This window comes from Daphnia pulicaria, chromosome 8 (assembly GCF_021234035.1).
Source record: "Daphnia pulicaria isolate SC F1-1A chromosome 8, SC_F0-13Bv2, whole genome shotgun sequence".
In the NCBI taxonomy this organism is placed as follows: Eukaryota; Metazoa; Arthropoda; class Branchiopoda; order Diplostraca; family Daphniidae; genus Daphnia; species Daphnia pulicaria.
Window position 1 is genome coordinate 5795241 of NC_060920.1, and position 21863 is coordinate 5817103.

The 21863-nt window shown below is 41.8% G+C and overlaps 2 protein-coding genes across 2 annotated transcripts; both read right to left on the minus strand.

The window, feature by feature from the left end:
• Positions 1 to 3097: 3097 nt before the first annotated feature.
• On the minus strand, positions 3098 to 9532 carry LOC124312667. The gene is made up of 6 exons (XM_046777154.1): positions 8633 to 9532; positions 4915 to 5076; positions 4432 to 4846; positions 4163 to 4364; positions 3760 to 4095; positions 3098 to 3693 (listed from the first exon to the last, which is right to left on the minus strand). The coding sequence occupies exons 3-6, from the start codon at positions 4691 to 4693 to the stop codon at positions 3426 to 3428; spliced, it is 1068 nt and encodes a 355-aa protein (XP_046633110.1). The 5' UTR covers positions 4694 to 4846; positions 4915 to 5076; positions 8633 to 9532; the 3' UTR covers positions 3098 to 3425.
• A 6746-nt stretch (positions 9533 to 16278) lies between these two features.
• On the minus strand, positions 16279 to 19894 carry LOC124311894 (collagen alpha-1(I) chain-like). The gene is made up of 7 exons (XM_046776262.1): positions 19757 to 19894; positions 19566 to 19637; positions 19366 to 19490; positions 18507 to 19306; positions 18264 to 18439; positions 16805 to 17561; positions 16279 to 16688 (listed from the first exon to the last, which is right to left on the minus strand). Exons 2-7 carry the CDS (start codon positions 19575 to 19577, stop codon positions 16279 to 16281), a joined length of 2280 nt encoding a protein of 759 aa, XP_046632218.1. The 5' UTR covers positions 19578 to 19637; positions 19757 to 19894.
• Positions 19895 to 21863: the final 1969 nt, after the last annotated feature.

Genomic DNA, 21863 nt, shown 5'->3' on the forward strand with positions numbered 1-21863 from the left:
TCTTCTCAAAATTCGATAAAAAGAGAATCCTCCTTCTCATCATTCCTCTCCTTCTTTTTTCTCAACGATTATCTGGCTTAGATGAAAAGCGCACACAACCTAGAAAACGTTTATTCTATTTTATGTTAGATTTATCTAAAGCAATAAAGCGATATATGAGACATATCATATATCAAGGGTCATAAACTTCTGATCGTCAAAGATCTCATACAATCTTTCACAGGGAGAAATTCTAGCTAACCCTACCATGTATCATTGACGGCTTCTTTTTCAAGATATTCGTTTATCCGTCTGCGTGTTCGTGGACATGTCTCTATTGGAAGATTTTTCGGATAAAAGAATAAATTCTTTCGATTTAAAAACACACAAAATGTTCCCTAAGAACAGAAGAATCTATTTGGAAAGTATAAATAATTATACAGTCATGCTTGCCTTCAAGGAAAGGTATGTAACATCCTAACAAATTCGGGAGATGTGGGTGGATGACTATGGACGACTATCGTTTCTTCTTGGAACTCTCACGCTGCTGCACACGAAAATGTTTCGTTTTTTCAACCAATTCACAAAACAAAAATAATTGATTTGTACCCTCTATGCTACATCAGAAGAATTTACCCTAGCTGATCTGTAACAATACATCGGACGCAAAGAGTTGTCGGTTCAACATTTTCCAAAAGAGGACGAACGAGAAATGGGCCATCATAATAAGAGCGTTTCTGAGAATGTTTTACAAAACTTCTTATGTAAAGATTCCTGTGGTTTCCATAGGTTATGATACAGCCCTTTTTTCTCTATAAGAGAGTGCTGTGCGTCCCCTGCTGTGCTACTTCTCTGTTTTTCAGAAAAATAGTAATTTCAGCATGTATAATCGTGGTCAAACGGTGGGCTATGATGATTTTTTTTTTTTGTTTTTGGCAACCTCTTTAAAATTATAGATAATTTTCTGTTTAGCTTCCAGATCTAGGGATTAGGTTGATCGAGAAAAAAGGATGCGAGCTAATCCTATGCGCTGCCTTTTTCCCCCAGAGATACTTCACCCATACTGTCCAAGAGCTGTCTTATATCCGCCTGGAAGAGTGCTTATGAAATCATGCAGTTCTGCTATAATCTCACAAAAATCCTGTTGAGACCTCCCATGAGAAATATTATTTGAGATGCTCGGATCAAACAAAATGATATTCTGGGCCCCGAAATATATAAAACAACGCAGTTTTTAGTGACGCCTCTCTTACATCTTTACCATATATTTTTTTATTAAGGTGTTATGTGCATCGTAAAATATCAAGAGAAGTTTAGATATTGTAAATTTTCCACTCGGCCAACAATAGCTTTAATTATCTATGTGTGCAGTTGCGTGTTTTTACAATCAAGAGATGATTTAAGATTGAATGAAAATTATTGTATTATTATTTATTTATTAATTAATATATTCATACATTTTTAAACGTGTAAAAAAAGGTTTCAAAAATCAAATATAAAACATCATATATAAAGTTTACTTATCACAACATTAAAATTAAAGGCTTGGAGCAACCTTGAATAAAAAAAATTGGTCCAAGCTTAAAAACAGTATTATTAGAAGGTAAAGTTTTTAAGATTGGAATCCGCGAGCTTGTGCTGGGCTTGGGAGCAAGTCTAGCGCAAGCTCGCTCGAAGCCGTTCATTTTCTACGGGCATACTCAATTAAAAATCGTCGAATAATCATTCGAAATACTCTTTTTGATTCTAGAGAATCACGAGATTTGTTATCCTAGTAAAACGAGATTGCTTATTGTGATGGAAGATGTCAGCAAAAGATTGTTGGAGTAATTGACAGCACTTGAGCTGTACTTTACCATCAACTTTCTCACAGAAAACCTTCTGGCTGCCCACAAAATATATGCTGGTCTTATGTCCTTTGATTTGAAACTATTTTACTCATTCATGGGCTAGATTTTACAAATATTGAATAATCCCAACTTCGAATTTTATATCGAAAGCTTTTGGCTACACTCTTTCTTATCTACAATTAAAAATGGACTTAGAAACGTCAAAACTTTTACTCTTCATGGTGTACACTTGTAGTACGCATCCTTTTTAACATATCTATGTTAAAAGTGAAAGTCTGAATTTTAAAATGAGAAATATGGAAATTACATGCAATTCTAAAAAAATCATGACGGGAAAAATGTGGATTTTTTTCGAAATTTTTCGGGATGAAACAAAATTTAAGGTGGAAACACTGCTCACGAGTGCTACTGTTAAACAGTTTAGCCAATATAATTTAAAATTATATTAATTATTATTTTAGTTTTTTTGCGTAAACCTTACTTAGCTAATATAATTGTATATATTTAGCGTTGTCTGTGGGATCTGTGTTGGGTTCTTACTTGGGTTTTATTAGCTATGACTATTTTGCTATAACTTCAGCTAGTATTCTAATAAGCGAATTCGGCAATTTGGCCGAATTCACTTTTGCCGAAAACACTTGTTATTTTATTGCGGAATTCGCATGGACTCAAACGGGAGCAATTTCCCAGTAGTTCCCCCCCCCCCTTCACGTTTTGAACCACACCGCCCATGCCGCCAAGTAAAGAAATGCTTCCGGAGCTCGCCAAAAGGAGCAGCCCAGTCTAGTTCGACTTTTAGGGAGGGGGAAATGTCGACTGCTGAACTTTACATAGAGTAAGTCATCTCCTTATTTCTGGGGTGACCTCATAGAGGAGGGTGATAAAGAGGGTGATTTAAGTGGGCCCGGATCGGGTAACACGTGAACTTATAAATGTATACTGATCTTCAAAACACGGAAAAACAATAGAATTTTTAGTAAAAATTCTTCTGGCGATTTTTCCATGTGACAGTTAAAATAAAAAACCTGAAGCAAAATAGTATTTCGATGAGCACACCGGAAACTTATTGTACGCAGTAGAATAAACTTTTTATGCAAAATGTTTATTCTCTACAAAAATATGTTGATTTATCCAAACATGTTACACTATACTGGCAACAGATGGCGACAGGCGGCGGACGGGGTAACTTGTATGGTGCCAAGTACGTGGCCTTCTTTCTCCAGCTCCATGCTGTTTAGCCTCATCCATCTTGTTCGTGTTGTGTCTGCCTGGCTGTACTGTCACGTTCCTTTTTGAATGTAATACGTGAGACAAAAATTAAAAGAAATATTACCAATTATCGCCGCGTGTAAAAATCCAATATGTGCTGGGCGCACATCATAAGTAGGCGCACCAAGTTCTAAAGCGGTTAGGAATTCTTGGGCCAAGAGAATTATCTCATATTTGCTTGAATGGCCATTCCTGGATTGTAGACAATAACAATAACAGAAGAGGCTGTCTCGTGGAATGCCACGGGCGAAAAGTTCCTCAATGAAGGTTTTTTGGGGAAATATAAAGAAATAAAAAAAAATAAAAAAAAGAATTGATGAAGACATGTTACGAATGCATAACCAGATGATTTGGCGAAACGGTTAAACAGGAAGGTGAAGACATTCCTATGAGAACTGTATTTCCCGGCCAGTAGCGATGTACGATGAACTCTGGCAACAGATTCATCGGTAGCCAATCAGCTTCAGCATTGATGGTTCGCTCGTTTCTAGTATCAATTTTTGTAGTTGCAGTCGCGCGGGCAACAAATTTTCCAACAATCTCCATTCCTGCCGGCAACCCGGGACGGTTGAATTTACCAAACCGTCCTGGATTGCTGAAAGTAAAAGAAAATGGGTAAAATTAGACAACTACCAAATTAATAGCAATTAATACAGCTCACCTTTCACTTTGTTCTAGTGACGCGACCAATTTGTCAAAGTATCCAACCGTCAATGTATTCCCAGCCGATAGCCGGGCGCACAAGAAGACTAACGTCTTGTTCTTCCGGGGCACATCTGTCTTTGGGATATCAAGAATTCTTGGAGTTGGTGGAAATAGCGTTATTATGTAATTGTGCTCGCAGGATACGCATGAATTCGTTGTCGTGCGGTAGATGGGACTCACGTAACGATCGCAAAATGAGCAAATCGGTCCGTCGACCGTTTCTACTTTAGTTGTCCACACAACAACATTGGACGCCAAGATTTCCAAGATCCCATAGAAAGGGCAAACTCGCCTATTTGAAAACAAAAAAAACTTATTAGAAAAAAAATAAGTAAATTTGGTAATGAAATTGGTCTTACCATGTGAGCGTTTCAATCTTCTCTTGAAGCGACAAATGCGAAACACCTGTTAACATGGAAAAAATTTCGTTCCATTCAATACTGTCCTTTGGACAGGAGAGGCTGTTGTTGGCGTTGTAACATTTAAAAGCAGTATTGCCTGGACAAATCAGACAATCACCACTCCAACCTTCAGGTAAATCGTCACTGGACGACAGTTGTTCTATTGAAAAAATAAATTTTGGTTACTAAACAATAAAAAAAAGAAAACTAAAACGAAAAAAGCATACCGAGGCAATATGTGTGAAAAGAAGCAGATTTGTCAGAATAATATTGCTCAAATGCCTGTAATTTTGGCTCACAATTTTCTTGGAGAGTTGACCCGTCAATCACATTTTCTTCTGATGGGATCCAGACTTCGTTTTTAAGTGATGGAGACGATTTAACGGTAAAATTTATCCCGAGATATGAAAGATCGACATCAAGATCAATAAACGGCGGATTGCACGTTTCTGGTTCATTCTGGTCTTTTTTCAAAGTACTTTGTTTCATTTTTCCCTTTTTTTTCTTTTAAGAAGTCTCGAATCGGCTTGAAATTCTTCTACCGTGAAGTTGAATTTCTTCAACAGATCTGCGGTTACTATTATTCCGTTTTCTTTGAGAATTTGAATCACTTGTGGTCTGCTTCTTGCATAGGTGTTACAACTAAAACAAATAAAAAAGAAATTGAATAGCAAGGAATTTGACGAATTCTAGAAATTATGAAAACTTACACCCAGAAATTTAATCGTTTACGAGGCGGATTGCCACATATTGACAAAGATTCTAGGCAGGTATTTGACGATAGCCTAGCAATTGGTCGCCAATGTACAAATTTCGATTTCACCAATTTTGGATAGATTAATTTAGGGAACATTTTCAAATCAGGTCTGTGGCTGTAAAACATATTTGAAAATTGTAATGGGTAAAAAAGAAAAGCGGTTAAGTTTTGAATTTCTCGATGATAAACGACACAACAAGTTGCTAGAAGGCAATCAATTCAAAAGTTCATCATGAACAAAATCCTAGCAGTAAAACAGCGCGATGGCGTACAGATATTTTTCGATTCAAAGTAAATAAATAAAAATAAATAAAATAAATACGGAAGGACGGACATCATCCAGTAACAGCAGGTCCGTAAAAAACAGTAAAAGTATTCGCCCTCATTCAACTTTTACACAAAACCAGAACTCTTTTCCCCCCTTTTATTATTAGCCAAACCAGATTTCAGGTAGATAAAAATATAACCTCCAAAGCTTTTATCATCGACGATTCAGTTGATGCTCCTAAACGTCCCTCGTCGGGTCTCTGTCGACGTCGGAGAGAGAAGTACTTCCCCCGAATTCTACGCCATCCTGCCCGTGTTGCCTGTCAACTCTCTATGCACGCTAGAACGGAGACTATTGGTTTACATCCACCCACACACTGTATACACAGTATACGGAATATATTTACCGTGTCACGTCGAGCGTCGATAAAGAAAATGACATTGGAAAAGTCTCTGTATTTGTTTTGTCCCCCCCCCCCAATTTGTTTTTCCCGTGTACTACTTGTATGCGGAATAGGTAAGATTGTCGTCGGTCGGCTGAATCAACAAATAGATGCAGTATATCATCGACTACTACTACTACAACGAGAGAAGTTGTAGCAAAGGGGGAAAAAAAGAAGAGCTCGCAAGTGAAATTGGTCCGACAACAAAGAAGCAAGACAACTGAAAGATATTGTCAGATATATCAATACTGAAATGGCCGTGTGCTATTGGGTTGATGGCGACGGTTGGCAACGAATCAAACGAAATGAAACCAAGCAAAAGAGATGATTATTCGACACACACACACACAGCACAGCCCAGACGATTCCAACAGTGAATCAAAATCTATTTCTCTCTGTTCCTCCTCATGTGACACATCGGCCAAACGAGGTAAAAAAAGAGACACAACGGCAGAAGAAAGAGTTACTACCCCGCCATCGCGTTAGCCATGTCGATCCCGTAAAACATTGGAGAGCGGTGCCCAACAGTCGCGACAATGGGGCGAAACACGTTCGATCGTATCTCTCCTTGATTGATTCACAGTCGATCTTCTTCTGACCGAATCGAATGAAAACAAAAAAAAGTCAAAGACAAGAAGCAAAAGTAAAGAGGTGTGTACCAACTAATGTTCATCCGATCCTATAGATGTATGTAAGACGCTCGTCGGATCGACTTAAAAATAAGAAATAAAAGAGCGACGCCGATATAATCGGCAAGAGAAAGGGGAAATCACCTTTCCCCACCCCGAAAAAATCGTTCGACATCAAAGTCCCATCAACTTCTCGCTTCCCCCTCACCTCCGTTTGCCGGCGTTTGATTCGCGTGATTGCGAGAGTAACGAATCCGGCGCGCCAACCCGACCGACAGCTAAACGCCTTAAGTCATTGATGATGTATCCAGCTTGAATAATCACGCACGCGAGGCATCGCCCAGTCAACAACTGCTCCCCGACACAAGAAATAAAGAGGCGGATGGATGGATGGATGGACGCCCGCTCAACTGATTTTTTTTTCTGCCAATACTTTTTTCCCAGACATTATATTGAAAGACTACAGCGAAGAAAAAAGCGGGTTAGGTCGGTCTCTCGTCCGTTCACGGCACAAATGTCAAAGTAAGTAATTGAAGCCATAGTCCATCTCGACGACGAACGCCAATGAAGAAAACGTTGGCGGTCACGTTGGCTGCTGCTGCTGCTGCTACTCCCACTTGCTCAGATATTATTATACCACCGACCCGGAAGAAAAAAGAAAAAAAATAAAAGTTTTTCATCTCGGTCGATATTTTCTTTTCTGCAACTGACCTGGGGAACTTTCCCAACAAACGTTAGATGCCTGTGTGTGTGTGCAGTTGCGCAGCTGTTTCTCCCATACGGAGAGGAGCATCTTGTTCTCAATACAGGCCCCCCTCGGCAGACGACAGTATTGATTACATTCACCCATTTTCTCCCCCCCCCGACCCCCACCCTTCCATCCCTTGCATGTGGCGGCGTGTGCCAGTGAATGCAAGTTTCATCCTCCCGTGGGGTTAAGAGGGAAAAAAGATCGTCTCCTTCTTCTTCTCTTCCTTGAAAAATAACAAAACAGGAAAAACAAAAGGAAACCGCTTCCAGGAGGCAATATCCTGGAACAACAGACACCATCAAGTGAGCTCACTGCCTCTCTATAAAGCCTTCAATCTCTCCTGTTCAATTATCCCGCTCCCATTTTTTCTTCCCTCTCTTTTTTTTCACTAGGAAAATGAAAATGCCGATGCAGATTCGATTTCTCCGGCCTGAAGCTTCTGTTATACGGCCGACGACTGGTGGGGCTGTCAAAGTTTTCGGGCGTCGGCGGTTGATGCGACGGCGACGCCCGCTCCCGGTAAGTGTTTTCTGCGGATCTCAAACTAATTAACTTTGCTTTCCTCCTCATCTGCGAGCAAACAAGTTGTGAGGTGGGAGAAGGGAGAGAGTTACTATATCGACGCCGCCGCAGAGTAGCCTATAGCTCATTTGTGTTTAGGGTCGTAGAGTCTCTCGCTCTACCACGGCTCAATTCACGCACGACGTCAAGACTATCCCGCTCTCGTTTAGCGTCGCGGGGAGAGAAAACCAAAATTCTGGATACAAGTCACTTTGAGCCGGTCAAACGGGGGAAATGAGAAATCATGTAGAGGTATGGCCGACCTCCTGAATTGAACAAACAAAAGATCGTTCGACCGTCGCTCGGGATTAAATTGACCGATCCTTTCATCATCAAATTACCCCAAAAACGTCAAAAGCGGAGAAAAAGGGGTGAAATTGTTTGCCTAACCAGTTTAGCATTGAAGTCCGTCAAACAAAACAAACGAGCGAAAAAAAGCAGTTGTTTTTTTTTATTTCATTTTTTCTTGATCGCAATCAACTATCCACCACTCCCACCGTATGCACCAACCCAGCAATTTTTGTTTCCTTTCTCCTTTTACAACATATAAATAACAAAGAGAGAGAGAAAAACATAAAAAAAACACACGGCGCTAGATGATTTGCTTGGTGACAAGGACACACACGGGAGAGACAGAGAGAGACTATAAAAGAAATTTGACGTTATTCAACGTGCGGGCCACGAAATGGAGAGACGGATAACAGCAGGCAAATAGACAACAAGAAGAAGCTGTAACCGTCACCCGGTTTCCCCCTATACCCCCCAAAAAACTACGACATCTGAGCCAGAGCTCTGCTCAGAAAGTTGTGTCTCTCCTCTTTTCTTCCATTCATCAACCGAGCGAACAAATAAAACGGAGGAAAGCCTTCCACAACATAACCCTGAACTGCATCAAGCAGCCTATCTGAAATCAAAAGAGCTACACGTATAGGTTGTGGCTACACTAAACAAAAATTTTAACCACCATCACGCGTGTGATTTTTTTTTCTTCTTTTAACTTCCTTATAAAAATATAGATACATGGATTTTTTTTTCGTCCGGTTTTGTAGACACGTTGGCAAGCGTCGAGAATGTCGGATTGATTGCGGAACCAGCGCGCCTGGAGTCGTACGGCGAAAAAACTAGTCGAGTGAGTCGCAAAAAATTCCCAAATACTTAACAAAAAAAAAAAACTGGCACCACACGACGACGACGTTGGCCGATGCGAAGGAGAGAAAAGAAGAAGAAGAAGAAAAGTCATTCGAGTAACGACACACAGGACAAGCAGAGCCGGAGCTCACCGCTTGACTGCTGATGAGCGCCACCCACCCAGGGTTTTTCTTCGTTATACTACACCCAAACGACACGTGCAAGAAAATAAGAAAAATTCAATTAAAGTTGAAAAAAAGTAAGTAAGTAAGAAAATAAGTATGTTCAATGGCGGATCCTTTGATTTGATGGGCTTCCCCCTACTAGCACTAGTTGTTACAAGAAGTCAGTAGCGGACAACCATCCAACTTTTTCTTGTCGTTTGCCGACGGAAAAAATAGATAAATAAATAAAAAAAACAAAAGAAAAAAGAAAAGAAAAACTTCCGATTTTCAATGGATCCGGAACCGAGAGACAAGACGCACGAAACGGTTCGGCACACACACAAGACACGTCACACGAGGGGGGGGGGGGGTTGAAACACAGCAGACGAGGACACGGGGACAATAGTAACGTCAAAGACACGCATATCCACACATACGTAACTGTAAGGGCATCGGGAAAAAAAACTCCCGTCCAAGAGTTCCGAGAGTTCCTTAAGTCACTTGCACTCGACTTCAATCAATCAAAAGTCGGCCATGTCATGAAAACTAAAACTCTTGCGTCGAATTACACTGTCTTATCATTTTTTTTCGACAAATAAATTATAAGTTTCCACAATGCGAATCGGATTAACACGGAAGAAGCAATTGTTGATTGACGGTGGTGGTGGTGGTGGCCGCAATAATCCGCGACGAAATCAAACCCGAAAAATTTGGTTGCCCGCAAAACATATTTCACGATCGCACCAAACAAAAACAAAACGTCGACGGGGGAAAAAAAATGTTTGCAGAGAGTCGAACACTCACAAAATAAAATTTGTTTTTCGTTCGTTCGTTTCTTTTTCGACAGCACCTCGTTTCAAACGCGTCCGCTCGGGCATCGACTCGGCCAAAAGGATCCAAAAGGATCCAGGCTGAATCTCCCACCAAGCGCCAAAGGGACAAGCCGAAAAAGAACCAACACTATCGGAAATATCGACCATACTGCTCTTGTACCCATCATCTCTTCTTTTATTCCCTCCCCCTTCTTTCCAACAGCGGAAAATCACGCACGCCAACGGACAACGGACTAAATAACATCATCGACAGAATAGCAAAGGATAATTCTTAATGATCATAAATAATTGCCGATGGGCAGGACTCACCCGTCAAACAGAAGGTGGCGTAATCAGAGTAGCAAGAATTCTTCAGCAGAAAATCGTCGCTACAACCACAAATCCACGAAAACGACGACGATGACGTGTTGGTGTTGACCGGCTCTTCCGTCCGCGATGTAGAGTAGCGTGTAGAGCAAGACGAATTCGGTTGGTTCGTGCTCGTTGGCGGGGCGGTCGATGCTCCTGAAAAAATTTCAAAATGATTCAAATTAGACGCCGAATTCATTTCAATCAAAAAATGGCGAACGCATTTCCCTGTATGGGTTTTTTCTGTGCTTATAATATTACAATACTCATGACAGTCATAACTCTCTCTGTCTCTCATCTGTCTCTTTATATCTATATCATCTGTCTACCATCCGCTTTGCATTCGAATCCGAAGCGTGAAAAAGGAAAGAACGAGGGGCTTTAGATGCGATCTAAACAAGCAATTCAATGCCGTTTTCCCTTCACAGTTCCCGTTTTCGGCCCATTCTCACGCACACAATATTTGCAGAGACGACAAAATAGCTGTTTGAGAGATCCTACTGTTTGTCGCCAAAGTGTTGAGCGCGGGGTGTCGTTTCTCTGATATATTTCGTCGTCTCTAATTCACAAATCTTCCCGCCACCCGAAAAAGAAAGTCGGCAATTCATTTCAAGTTTAAAAATAAATACTTCACTTTTGTTTTTCTCCCTTCCGCAGGATGTGCGGTAACCACCGAAAGAATACAGTAGGTATACAACCCGCACTTTACAGTTTGATTCATATCAAGAGGTTGTCGCTCCCAGAGACGAGACTCTAATCCAATTGGATATAGTGGGAAATTTAAAATTCGGATATTCGAGCCAAATATGCAATTACGGGCGGTGCCGACAGTGCAGTGGTACCCAGCGCGTAAACCACAAATTGCGTGAGAAGAGATATCTAGACTATACACAAAGCCTCTTCCGCATTACCAATCCCCCACTCATCTGGTTTCTCTCGATGGATCAATAATGACTAGGCACGGACAAGAAAAAAGAGAAAATAACAAAACGGTCATAGCTAATATAGTGTAGATGTTATGATGTCGAAGCTGATAAAAGGTCCTAGCTTCACCCCGCATTCCCCCCCCCCCCATTCTCCGTCCAGACTATTCCGTGTACATACAGAGACGGAATAATTTTTTTTTCTATTAGGTTGGGGGATGATTTTGGGATTCCATCTCGCACGTCCATAAAAGTCAGCCAGAGTTGCCGGATTCGTTTTCACACACGCTCGTCTCTCTCTCTCTCTCTGCGCTATACATACTCGTCATTATAGATACTGCATCGCCATTGAGCGGCAGAGCCCTGCACACAGCACACCAGTGTGTGTGCTGTGTTTTTTTTGGCTTCATTCCCCGGGATTTTTTCTTTGGCAGACCACTGCCAAGGAGAGAGAGAGAGAGAGCGACTTTGCTGGACTCTCTACCGCACCACTTTGGCTCTCGATGGATCTTCGTTCCCCCCTTTATTTCTTTCTTTTCCTTTTTCTTGTTGTTGTTGTTGTATGCGCTGCATGTATTCCGTGGCATACCCCCATAGCCCCGGCAATACTTACTCAGTCTCTCTCTCTCTTGTGCGCTCGCTATCTTTTCTCTTTCTCTGTGTCTATCTCTCACATCTCTCGCATCGCTTCATTCCGGCCACATATTCAGACGGAGGGAGGAAACAAAAAAATATACCTATCGGAGGCAACCAGCCCTTGCATGATAACCTAGTAGATATACAGTCTTCGGCTTCGCAGAACCTGATTAATGGACAACAGCAATAACAACAACAACGACCCCAGCTTCGAAAAACAACCGAGACCAAAACACACACAGAAAGGCCAAAGGAGAAAAGACCAGCACGGGTAGTAGCAGTACTGTACATATGAAACCCACCCCTTTCTCCATGAATAAAAACAAAACAAAGCTCACACACACACAAAATAATAAACAAAAATGTAAAAGGCGTAAATTGTGTGCGCTATGTATGTGGGAGTGCTAGTCTATCGATGCGAGTAGAAAGACTAAATGGGGGGGGGGAGAATCGGACAAGTTTCGCTTTTCTCTTGGTGGGCCCATGACGATCGTCTATCGATAAGGCGATCGTTACGACGCTAACAAAGTGAGGACGGAAAATGAATCGAATAGAAACGGACGGGAACTTCACGCTCAGATTGACGAGCGAAAGTGGGAGTGGACAAAAAAAATAAAGAGGCCCGGAAAATCATCAAAATAAAAAAGAAGACGAAGAAAAGAGAAAAGAATTTACCTGGGCTGCCGCTCGGAGACAGGCCAGCGTGTCGCAGACTTTGGGCGCCTCCTGGGCCTTGGTTCTGGGCAACAAGGCAGCTAGAACGACGAAAATGACGAGCAGGATCAGGATGAACACCAACAGAAGGCCCAGAATCAAGAGTCCGAGTGAAGTCACGCCTAAGAGACCTCCGGCCTTTTGAACCTATCCATCACACACTAGAAATGAAAGAGAAAGGGGAAAAAATTACCCAACCAATTTCGACAGAAAACGAAATAATATAGAGATCAATGGAAGAAGAAGAAGAGAGAGAGAGAAGAATCTCTAGGAACAACATTTTTCGAATTTGAATTTCGAATTCGAAAAAGAACCAACACCATCGGAAATATCGACCATGCTGCACTTGTACCCATCATCATCATATGATGATATAATATTCTATTTAAAAACATACCCGTCAGTCCACGACGACGACGACTTGTTGGTATTGGCCGGCTCTTCCGTCCAGGATGCAGAGCAGCGTGTAGAGATCACGACACTGAAGCCGTTGCCACCGAAACAAAAACTTGGCAAACAGTTAAGATTATCGGCCCAGTTTAATGAAAATGTAACAGAAACACAAAATCAGCCAGAGAGCTTTACGACAACAGCACGACTCGTGTTACACACCAAACAGAATTTTTTTTTCACCGTCATGGGGCGCCATATTTCCTGGCTGAATTTTTTGCGGTAATGCGTTCTGCATAGAAGGAGGAATGGTTTACAAATCAGCCATTTTGAACTTTTCTCTCCACCCATCCAACCACCCAGGCACGACTCGTGTTATACACATCACACATGATTTAATTTCCGATGAAAATTAAACTAAAGAGATCAATAAAATTCAGCCAGAGAGCTTTAAGATGACAGCAGGCACGACTCGTGATACACACCAAACAGAATTTTTTTTCACTGTCAAGGGGCGCCATATTTCCCGAGCTGAATTTTTGGCGGCAATTCGTTATGCGTAGGAGGAGGAAGGGTTTACAAATCGGCCATTTTAAACTTTTCTCTCCACCCATCCAACCCCACATTTAGAAAACAAGTCGGAGATTTTGGATTTTTATTTCCTCTCCCCTCCCCAACCTTTATTTAGTCTTTTAACTACACTAAAATTTAAGTGACTTAAAAAGCTTCCAAACTAGTATTGGGTCTTGACTCATGGAATTTCATGCTTTTCAACAAATTTCATTATGGCGTATGATTGATTAACAAAAGAAATATGGGTCGTATGAAAAAACAGGAAAATTGTATCGACGTTCTTGAACTTTTGTTAATCACTTGAAAAATATTTGATAACGGGTGGATACATATGAAAATACATTTCACCAAGCAGATTTCATATGTGTCGCAACCATCAATAAAAATCAAAATTTCCATAACGTAGAGTCTTAAGTAAGATGTGGTCCACCACCTCATTGCCTTCTGAGGATCCTATATTTTTCAATCAAATTATTAGTTATCAATTTATTTATTTTTTAATTATTATTTTAAATTTTACCTGTGTATGCTTCAAACTCAGACTTGGCCCGATGTATGTACAGTATCCTACAAAAAAATCCGAACGGCGATTTTTTGTTTTGAGCCACCTATCCATATTTTGGGAAACTGTTTGGCTTTAGACCTAAATCCGGGAGGCAAGGAACAAAGCGAATGGTGGGAACTGGGAAGAATGAAAAAAGGAGTTATAGGCTCAATTAGCCCATGGCCATGTCTCCACCCCATCCCCCCCAAAAATATGAACAAAATCAGACAGGCTGTCTGGAATTGTCATGGCGCGAAAAAATGAACAACGAATTATTCCCGCAGCTTTTAGGTTTTCTCGTCACTTGTCCAAAAATTGACAACGAGCCTAAGGCTATTCTAGACATTACTTTCTTCCCACCTTTCGCTTTGTTCCTATCCCCCTAAATTTATGTAAAAAAGCCAAACACAGTTTCCCGATATATGGATAGGTGGCTTAAAACAAAAAAATCGCCGTTCGGATTTTTTTTTAGGATACTGTACACTCCTTGGATTGTTTTGGATAAAGAAAACCATTCCTTGACGGCAGTCGTTTGCATTTCCAGGATGTTGTTGCGCTAGTTTGGTTTCTTCGAGACGCTCTTGCGGAAATCGCCACTCAAATACGTAAATTAAAAAAAAAAATAAATTAAAGAAATCTAAAGAAATATGAAATGGAAACTCACCAAAAAATGGGGTTGAAACCTATTTTGTTTTCCATGGCTTTATCCTTCTCTGGGATTCGGACGGTCAATTTGTCTCTTGAATACGACCGACTTCCCGGACGCTTGGCAATGATGATGTTATCCAAAATTTTGATCTCCTCCTCGATTACTTTGTTTCTTTTCTCCATCAGGCGGCGATAAGGCTCCTTTTCGACTTCCGAGAGTTTCTGTAAAATAAAAAAGGAATATTAGTTACACGTCCAAAAAGTAAATAAAAAAATTGAATTAAATAATAAAAAACTTACCATCCAGCGTTCCTCTAGCGACTTGGCCATGGATGGCAGAAATAACTCGTCTGGATGATCCCTCAAAAAACACTCGGAAATGCAGTCAACAATTGTTCCAAACGAGTTTTTTTTTTCAGTAGATCCCACCGATCTTGAAGTAGCTCGGATACGCTTGCTTCCGTTTCCATCTTCAATCAATCTATCTTCAGTCAAATTTTAAATCAAGGGCAAAGAACGATCGAGTTGAAACGATCAGGGGAACGAACGAAAATAGAGAATGAGGATAGCCCACGTTTCCTATCTAATTTATACAAGAGTGAAACAATTTTGGTAGCCAAAAATCAAAAATTGAAGTACTGTTGGAGGAACAAGAACCATCCAGCAGTTAGGGGGGTTACGGGGGATGGTGGAACTTGTTCCACCAATTCCTGATTCGCTGAAGCGAATTTTGGCTACCATCAGGGTAAATTCTTTCCCCATTACCCCTCAAATTTTTTCAAAAACATTTTTGGCTGAGGACAAGCTACAATAATATGTTACAGAAATTGAATAGCGTTGAAATTTTCCATCTTTTTTTTTGTGCGTAAATATCTTTGGCGCTTTTTTCGTTCGTATTCGCTTTTGAAAAATAAAAGAGATTGGACACATTTTGGGCTGATCATGTATGTAGTTACGAATTTGTAATGTGTAGACAGCGAGTTAGATCAATGCTAAAAATGTTTCCCATCATTTAATTCTTGGTACAAGGTTCAACCAATTAATCAACTGCTGTCTGCACAGTATAATAATTGTATAAAAGTTGGTATAACATCATCTTTATTGGATCCAGAAAACATCACAGGCGCTTTACTAGGTCTGGATTTTTCCCAGTAAACTATATACGCTAATAGAGAGATGTTATTTTTGTATACAGACAAAATTGGTAGACTCTATAAATGGAACTTTTTCTATATAATTCAGGACTAATTGAGGCCAATAGCAAGGCTTATGAGGGCCAATTTCCGTGAGTTTCATTTTCTCTTCGAAAAGCGCTATCTCTTCAAAAACAAAACGGTTTCTGTAAAAAAGGGAGTGTGTTCAGACCGTATCGTCACAACAATTTCCACAGCATTCATTTCTCGAGTTAAATTTGGTATCGTCCCGACTATTGAGAAAATTTAAACATGGCTCATATTAGCTTCAAAATTAATTTGATTTCAAACAATTTACATTTTGACATTTACATGTTTTTATTATTTTTCATTTTACATGACTTTGCTCATGTGATAAAATTTGAATTTAGTAAAGCAGTTTATTTGTATAGCACTTTGAATTAAAATGTAAGTATATAATTAGAAATCACCATGTTGCGAAGATGAGGAATTTATAAAATGAATAATCGAAAATAGAGGTGTGTTATCTTCTTTTGTCGTCTTGAAGCGACTTTCACCGTGGAAAGTTTTTCTTTTCAGTGTAGTTGTTGTTTCAAGAATGCGGGTAGAGTTCATCGTCCGTAGGCCCATTGCTGCGGCTGATGGAATGAGGGCTGAACAGGAGTCCACCACGACGGTTGAGTCGGAGCTGCCCAAAATGGTGCTTGAGTTGGTTGTTGGTAAGATGGCTGATCAACTGGTGCAGGTTGATGAACAGGTACTTCGTATGCCGGGGCTTGAACTGGCGTCACAGTTCCGGCAATTCCGGTTTGTCCAGCCGGTCCAACTGGTCCTGGACTACCTGGTGTTCCTGGTTTATCTTGAGGTCCGGGGCCACCAATCGGTCCAACGGGTCCAGCTGGTCCAGGTTCGCCATTGAAACCTGGAGCACCGGGTTTGCCTTGAGGTCCAACTGGTCGGGGTCCGCCTGGGAAGCCAGGAGCGCCGGGGCCTCCGTTAAGTCCATCTTTGCCGGGTCTGCCTGGTTTTCTGGGACCGCATGGATAAGTAGTTAGATAAGTAGAAGACAAGTAGTAGTTAGTTTTGAAGTTTAAATAGAATAATTTTTAAATTAATAAATGGAATAAAAGTAGCTACCTGGGAAACCTGGTCCGCCTGGTAGTCCGTCTTTGCCTGGAGCTCCTTGCCCGCCAGAGAAATGGCGCTCCCTTTTCTGGGAGCGCCATTGAAGCCAGGGGAACCAGCAGGTCCTTGGGGTCCAACGTCCAGATTGCCCGCTTGGAGCACCGGGTTGTCCATCTCTGCCAGGTCCACCTGGGAAACCAGGACTTTCAGCTTCACCTTTAGGGCCAGGTCCTCCAAGGAAACAATTTTCACCAGGTCTGCCAACTGGGCTAACTGGTCCTTGAGGTCCAACCGGGCCGACAGGTCCAGGTCCGCCAGCGAAACCTGGAGCTCCGTCTTTACATGGGAAGCCAGGAGACCCGGCAGGTCCAGGAAGATTTGAGGGCAAAGTTACTCCGGGTGAGCCAGGTTGACCCTTGGGTCCAGCTAATCCAGGTGATCCATTAAAGCCGTCTCTGCCAGGGGATCCTGGACCTCCATTGAGACCAGGTGCTCCGTTAAATCCAGCTTCTCCCTTTGCTCCAGGGAAACCAGGTCCGCCAGGAGCGCCGGGAGCTCCATTAGAGCCACTTTCGCCTGCTGGTCCAGGTCCACCAGGTCCACCATTGAATCCGGCAGGGCCAACAGGTCCGGGTCCTCCAGGTGTTCCTGGATTTCCAGCATTTCCAGTTTCTCCCTTCGGTCCAACAGGTCCAGGGGCGCCAGGTGGTCCTGGTGGTCCGACTACTGTGCTCTGTTGTGACTGTCCGAATCCTCCTCCAATAGCACCTCAATCTGAACCAGGAGATCCTTGTTGTATGTCCTAATTGTATCTCGAAATCTTTCATTTCCTATTAAAATTCGACGAAAAAATTATTATTTTAGCCTGAAAATGTAAATGAAGTCTACCACCTCGGTGGAACATAGAAAGTGTTCAATGACGTGCTTCCGGCGAGGATATTCCAGTTCGCCGAGCGAGAGATAGCCAGCAGCGAGGGCAGCTTTCTCTCTAATTTTGCTACCAATTTTGGCGTCGTCGACAACAGTGAGCAGATTTTCTACGGTGCGTGTAGACTCTCCGGTCGAGTCAAGCAGGGGACCGCAACGGCACATTTCGCTGACAGACAGACAGGCGGCGCTCAGCTTCATCGGATGTGGTGACTCGAAGAGGAAATCAATCACCAAGGAAGTGGTGGCCGACAATCATGGCGAGAGTTGGTTACGGCAACTCTTCTCCAGCTCCTCGCGGTTATTACCAGGCTCGGACAAGTGACTGCGAACGATTCGTTCGACGGTGTAGCGAATTCGGTGAGTTAAAATTGATCCTTGCTGCTGTTCCAGCGGCTTCTCTTTGAGGTTGCGGCAAAGATCGTGAATCAGCGCCTTAATTTGTCTTTCTAATGGCTATGGCCTTGGTAGCCAGCAGGGCCGACCGGACCGACGGAGCCAACGGGGCCAGGACTTCCGGGGTATCTTGGGTTACCAGGTTTACCTTGAGGTCCAATCGGTCCAACTGGTCCAACAGGTCCAACGGGGCCAGGGCTGCCAGGGTATCCAGAGCCCTCTTTTCCTTGAAGACCTTGGGAGCCGGGAGCTCCGGGCCACCAGGGGCACCAGGTCCCTCAGGATTACCATCCTTACCAGTTTTGCCTTGTTCGCCTTGAGGTCCTGCTTAGCCAAAAAGTTAAAATCATTAGAAGAATTATATTAATAACATTTTCCACGGTTAACGAACCTGGAGCACTAGGAGCGCCGTTGTATCCATCTTTTCCAGGAGCGCCAGTCAAGCCATTGGAACCGTCTTTACCAGGAGCTCCATCGTAGCCTGGATTTCCAACAGGGCCTTGAGGTCCAACAGGGCCGATAGATCCAGGAGCGCCGTTAAGTCCGTCTTTGCCTGGAGCACCGTTATAACCTCGAGTTCCAGCCTCTCCCTTGGGACCAGGGCTGCCAGGGTAACCAGGAGAACCATCTTTACCAGCGGGGCCTTGGGGTCCAGTTGTTCCAACTGGGCCAATGGGCCCGGGTCCTCCAGGAGCGCCAGGAGCTCCGTCTTTACCAGGATAACCAGGGGTTCCAACTGGTCCGGGAACATTAGATTGAACAGTTACACCAGGGGCACCCGTTTCTCCTTTAGGTCCAGAAGGTCCAGGGGCTCCATTGTAACCGTCTTTGCCTCGAGCACCAGGTGCTCCATTCATGCCTGGAGCTCCAGGAGCTCCGGGTTCTCCCTTTGCGCCAGAGTAACCAGGAGCACCAGGGGCACCAGTAGCTCCATCATTGCCTCTTGCACCAGTCAATCCTTGTGCTCCAGGTGCTCCATCATCTCCGGGATTTCCTTGAGGTCCCGGAGCGCCAGTAGATCCAGGGGCGCCAGTATTTCCCTTTTCTCCCTTAGGTCCAGCATATCCTTGCGGGCCAGGGGCTCCAGGTGGTCCAGCAATATATTTATCAGATTTGTCAACAACTCCGGGAGCTCCAGCGGGTCCTTGGGGTCCTTGGGCACCAGCTTGTCCTCTCAGCCATGGAAGGTACCTAAAAGGTTCGTATATTTATTTCGTCTGCAATCTTTTAAAGTTTCAACTGTTGCTTACTCAAGGAAGCGTTCCCACTGTCTTTGAATCTCTTCAAGCTCGTAGTTGTCACCGTAAGCTACTTGAGCCCGCTGGTATTGCGGAGCAGCCAAAGCAGCCGCAAAGAGGCAAGTTAAAATGATAGCCTAAACAAAAATACAATAACGAACTAGGCAACAATAATTGGGATACGTTATGAAAGGAAAAATCAGGTAACTTACTGCTGCTTTCATGGTTTCCAGATTTAATAATGTTAGTAGAACAAAAGTTTGCTCTTCAAAACAGCAAATTTTCTAAATGAAAAAAATGACGAGTTGTAAAAAATTTAACTTTTCAATCACTTTTCAAAATTTTTGCGATGAGATGATCTCGCTTGAAATCCGATTTGAATGATTTTGAAAAAGAAGCTAACCTTTAAGTTTAAAATGCTGTTTGCTTTTCCGCTGCTGAACCAACGCTGATGAAAATTTGCTGATCGCTCGCCTTTTAAACTCTCAATTGCTCCAATTAAAAGTAAAGGAAAATTAAACTCGTCATGAAAAACCGCCTGTTAAACCTGAAAATGAAAGGACACAAACAGGTTGCTGTACTGGAGCACACCCAATAAAATTGGATTCAACTTTAATAGTCACTCACCAAAAGTGAAAGGTTAAAATCAAAACTGAAATGCGTTTTATCCTTAAAGAATCGAAGTGAAAGGGTTTACCGGTAATATACGTACATCAATATTGGTATACAGTTTTGAAGTCTAGTCCCGCAAACCTGTCAAACAACAACATTGTGGTGGGGTTTTCCCACGCAAATTATGGCCAAAGGCCGAAACTTTATAAGATTGTGTATGCTCGTCAATTAATATGTTACGACTCTCAACATTTTTCATCTCATTTTGCACAAAACGCAAAGACAAAGCCGAATATTGTGATAAGTCGTCCAATTCTCATTTAATGTAATAATTATCTTTTCGTTGCGCACCCTAGTTTTCTGTCTTGTATCAATGTTCCAGATTGCACAAGACAAAGTAAAGAAAAGTTTGTCCGTCCGAGTAAGGTTAGTGAAATTAAATTCATCAGACGACATACGTAAGGTGTGGTGTGATTCATTGGGTGGTTGGATTTCTTCATCTGACTTCTGAAAGACATACTGCAAGCGATTGCAAGAAATAATATTATTCAGGGAGAAACTGTTTAAACCAGACAAGCTGAAAGTTGCTCAGTCTTCTTTCACAAATGTCTGAAAGCACCCCTCCGCAGCACCCAGGATTGGTCGATGAACACATTTTAAGTTTCAAAAGATGTTTTCATTAGAAATACCGAAAAAACCAGAGATTAACTATAATAAAACCATAAACCATTGTTTGATTTTTTGCGATATTTTTGTTCCGAAACAAAAATTTTGCAATCCAATAAGCTATTACGATAGCAAGCCGAAATACCTATCATCTTTAGAAGTGAAATATATCGACAATACAAAATCTGTGTATGTTGGCCCTAAAAAGAATAAAATATTATAGGACCATAAGTATTTAAATAAGTAGATAATTTCCTCGATCCGATTTTGCACTTATTTCATTCATGATACAAAATATTTCCGATCACATTTCTTGCCTGCAGACAGTACATTACTGGCTGAAACCCAGTAACAAATTTCAAAAGTGAATAACCGATTTGTAAACTAGACTTTTGGCTTGCTACCAATAACGCTTTACAAATTTTAGAACTTGATTCGTAATTGAATTTATGGACAGTATTCTCTTGTTTAGTGTACATATTTGTATATTTAAACGCACTTCAAATTTTCAAGTTTACATCAATCATCTTTAAACATATGCAGTGATCATCATTTTGCAAAGGTGGGGGATGTGAAATGTAGCGTATAGTATTCTTTCTGTCAATAGATATTCGTTTGAATGTAAAAACGCTGACGTTCAGCCGATAGTTGCGATCTTAGTGAATTTATCGTCCGTAGCCGGATGGCAACGGCTGGAATGCGGCTGAGCAGAAGCTGACCATGAAAATTGAGCTGGACCTGGGGCCGACCCTGTCGATTTAGCTGGAGGTGGAGCAGACCACGAAGTAAGGTAAACATGTGTGGGATTCGTGTTTGCCATAACTTACGTAAACATTTAGACTAAAACGTCATGTTATCCATTTGATGTAAATATTCCTCAAAGTGACGCCCATGTAATGATTTTTTTAATTTGCTAGTAAAGGCTTCACATTTTTAGCCAACGGCTTTGTTGTACAAAACAAAGAGGTTTTGGATTATGTTTGGAAGCAACATGTCATTCTTCCACGTTAAATTTTTCCCCAACTTAACAGTTCAATGTTGCGCAAAACAACCGAGGAATTTTTCATCACTGCCTCATTTGTTCCGTGGATTGACTTTTTTCTGTGATCCCTTTTTCTTCTAATTTTATTTTGATTCGTGGAATTTACATAATTTGAAGTTTTTCTCAATATTTTTTTTTATCTTTCAGCAATCTTTCCACGCCAGATTTCACTCTGACTACATCTCTATTT

Coding starts and splice junctions, on each gene's coding strand:
- LOC124312667 (XM_046777154.1), bottom strand. CDS start 4,693: ATGAAACAAAGTACTTTGAAAAAAGACCAGAATGAACCAGAAACGTGC. Junction 4,096..4,162: donor AAGATTGAAACGCTCACATG/GTAAGACCAATT, acceptor GTTTTCAAATAG/GCGAGTTTGCCCTTTCTATG. Junction 3,694..3,759: donor TCACTAGAACAAAGTGAAAG/GTGAGCTGTATT, acceptor TTTTACTTTCAG/CAATCCAGGACGGTTTGGTA.
- LOC124311894 (XM_046776262.1), bottom strand. Junction 18,440..18,506: donor CGGCGCTCCTAGTGCTCCAG/GTTCGTTAACCG, acceptor TTGGCTAAGCAG/GACCTCAAGGCGAACAAGGC. Junction 16,689..16,804: donor AGGCGGACCAGGTTTCCCAG/GTAGCTACTTTT, acceptor CCAGAAAACCAG/GCAGACCCGGCAAAGATGGA.